The sequence below is a fragment of the Bactrocera latifrons genome, unplaced genomic scaffold, assembly GCF_001853355.1.
Source record: "Bactrocera latifrons isolate USDA-ARS-PBARC rearing strain unplaced genomic scaffold, ASM185335v1 scaffold_51, whole genome shotgun sequence".
NCBI classification, from domain to species: domain Eukaryota; kingdom Metazoa; phylum Arthropoda; class Insecta; order Diptera; family Tephritidae; genus Bactrocera; species Bactrocera latifrons.
The window spans coordinates 649,299-652,194 of NW_017537168.1; the positions used below are offsets into that span (position 1 = coordinate 649,299).

The window sequence follows — 2,896 nt, forward strand, 5'->3', positions numbered from 1 at the left end:
GTTCCGGCTGCGGTGAGAATCGACTCAAATCTACTACCGGACCATTTCGTACCGCTTAGCAAGCAGAATTAGTCGCAAGCTGCTAAGCTGCTTAAATTTTTTTATAAGAATCTACAAGCATTTGGCTAGTGGCTGCAAGCTTTCAACGACCGTGACCTCTTTTTGCATTAAGATCAGTTACATTCCTGCTCATCCTCGCGTTACACCAGTGCATATTCAGCCAGAATGATACTTCCTATTCACTTACGCAATTTTACGGCCCATCCCTAACAAACATGGAGGAGTAATTGCTTTAGAGCTATCAGTTGTCACTTTAGCAACTCTACCATTCTATCACTTTCGAAATTTCGGGGAATTCAATTCCACCCTATCAAGCAAAATCTCATATATTCTTCTGTATTGGCGCAGACGCCGAGGTTATAGCCGAGTTAACAACAGCGCGCCAGTTGTTCTTCTTTTTCGCTGTTTGACGCATGACATCATCCCCGTCTTGACTGACTTATAGAGTTCGGTCTTTGTTCGTCGAGAGAGGTCTTTATTAATGCTCAACTGTCTACTCAATCCGAAGAGACACCTGTTGCCAAGAGTGATTCTATGTTGAATTTTGAATCCGACGCTGTTGTTAGTGTTAATTTTGGTTCCAAGATAGACTAAATTACCTACGACTTCGAAGTTATGACTGACAACAGTGACGTGGGAGCATAGTCGTGAGTCGACAACGGTTTGTTTGATGGCGGGAGATATTTTGTTTCTAGACCCTAGGTGGTGTGTGACGATCCTATTTTCACGGGTCTTTTCGAAGATTTGGCGCATAGTGAATGTCTGGTCGATTGTTGATTTTCCAGGTCTAAAGCCGCACTGATAAGGTCCAATCAGTTAATTGTTGGCTAAAGGCTTTCACAAAGTATTCCATCCATTATGCATAATTATTCCTTATTAGAAGAGATTCCAGTTTTATGAGTAATACCACTTATAAAGTGATCTTGAGCAAAATCCAAACTTCGGTTGAACTTGATTTTTGCGCTGAAATTTTTTTTGTTTCATTGTAAACATTTCCTACAACATTTTAATTGACACTAATCTGACGTTTCATTTAAATGCCATTGTTAATTTGACAATTATAACCAGCTGCGTGGTTGTCAGCTGAAATATTACAAGTTTTAACTCCGCTTTGTGCTGCATTATTAAATATTTATGAATAAATGTTTACTGTGTCCTCCCATTCTCCAATTTGGCTAATGCGAATTTAACGATGACAACGCACTTTTGTCGAATTCAATTATTTCACCATGTTCTTCTCACCAGACAATACAACTTGACAATTTTTGTAAACGGGTTGACATTGAAATGTTGTTAAGTGCAGTTATGGTAATCTTTCAAATATTTTATGGGTCATGAGATTTAACTTTGACACTTCGTCAGCCATTCTAAGGTGGTTCAAGACTTGTAGAACTGAGGTATATATTATATAATATTATGTGGAAGGTAGCAAAGTTCGTAATCGGTTTCTAAGCTCTTTTGACGTCCAAAAGACGTTAGACTTTTTTCTGTGGGCATATTTGAAGTCTAAAATATCACGCTTGTCACAACGGATTGACCATCTAAGATGTATTCGCGGTCAGCATTTTAAGGGGATAATCCTACCATAATAAATGCCAAAGAATGTTCCATTCTTCTCGCACCCGAAGTTCTTAGTGGTGGACTGCAGCAATGTTTTGCTTCACTATAAACATACCCGGGTCCCGGGTTTCACTCTACAGCGCTGAAAAGCTAGAAAAGCTTACAGCAACATATTTTTCAACACCAAAGTGTACGAATTCCGAAACTTTTGGACGGTCTTTAACTCAGACGTTATCGAAATAACTTTGGCTTACTGAATTTGCAGCGCCACGTCAATCTGCTCCAAAAAACAGCAACTGTGAAGCGCACTTTTTCTTTTACTTTCAAGGTCACAGCAAATTTCATTTACATAATACAGCGCTTGACATTAAAAAAAGCACAACAAACGCAACAAAAGAAAAAACAACAACAAGTGAAGCAAAGTAGCGCTTCAGCAAAAACTATCGGTCACGTGTGGGAGTACACGATTACATAAAATGCAAATTGCTTTCAAGTGATAATTGCTAAAATTTAGAAGTGACAATTGAAAGTGGAAAGTAATAAACAGAAAAATCAAAATATTTAAAAAAATATACATATATAAATATAACAATTTTCAAAGTATGAACACAAAATAAAAAATCTTAAAAAAAAGTAAAATGCAGAGCAAGCACGGATTGGAGCGTGAGCTTGCGGTTTTGAAATAAAATTTATGAAAAAAGTAGAAAATGAAACAAGCGGAATAGTGGCATTTTGACAGTGATTGAATATATTTTTGATTGTGCTAACACATGTGTATGTATGTCTGTATATGCGTATGATTATATATACGACTATATACAACACGCCTGCTTATGAATATTTATAGTTATTGACCAAGCTACGCAGGCGTCACAGCTATAAATGTTGTCGCATAAATTTATTAGAGCATTTTTTTTTTATTTTCTTAAACACCAATAATTTTTTTCAACTTTTTACATAAAGTTTTTTTTATATTATTTAAAAAAAAAAATTATTATTATTGGGAAATTTTAATGGTTAAAACTACACACGACATGTATGTATAAAAATGTCAGTTTGCAACTTTTTCGGCAGCATTCACGAGTTGTCTTTAAGTCACAGAAGTGCGGAGTTCAAGTTTAATATTTGAAAAAGGATTTTTTGTGTTGATTAACTTTGCTGCGATGAATTGCGCGGTAAGTGTGCAAGTGATGAAGAAAAGTATAAAAAGTCATAAAAACTACGCACGAGTGGCCAGGAGTGAAAAACATTAATAATGAAAATTTAAATTTAAATA

The 2,896-nt window shown here is 35.9% G+C and overlaps 1 protein-coding gene across 1 annotated transcript in view; it reads left to right on the forward strand.

The window, feature by feature from the left end:
* Positions 1-2,709: 2,709 nt before the first annotated feature.
* Positions 2,710-2,896, forward strand: part of LOC108973923 (mediator of RNA polymerase II transcription subunit 15-like) — a 4,066-nt gene continuing 3,879 nt past the window's right edge. Inside the window, exon 1 of the mRNA XM_018941443.1 lies at positions 2,710-2,795. Coding sequence (XP_018796988.1) covers positions 2,784-2,795 — 12 coding nt within the window. The 5' untranslated portion in view covers positions 2,710-2,783. The remainder of the gene's footprint in view (positions 2,796-2,896) is intronic.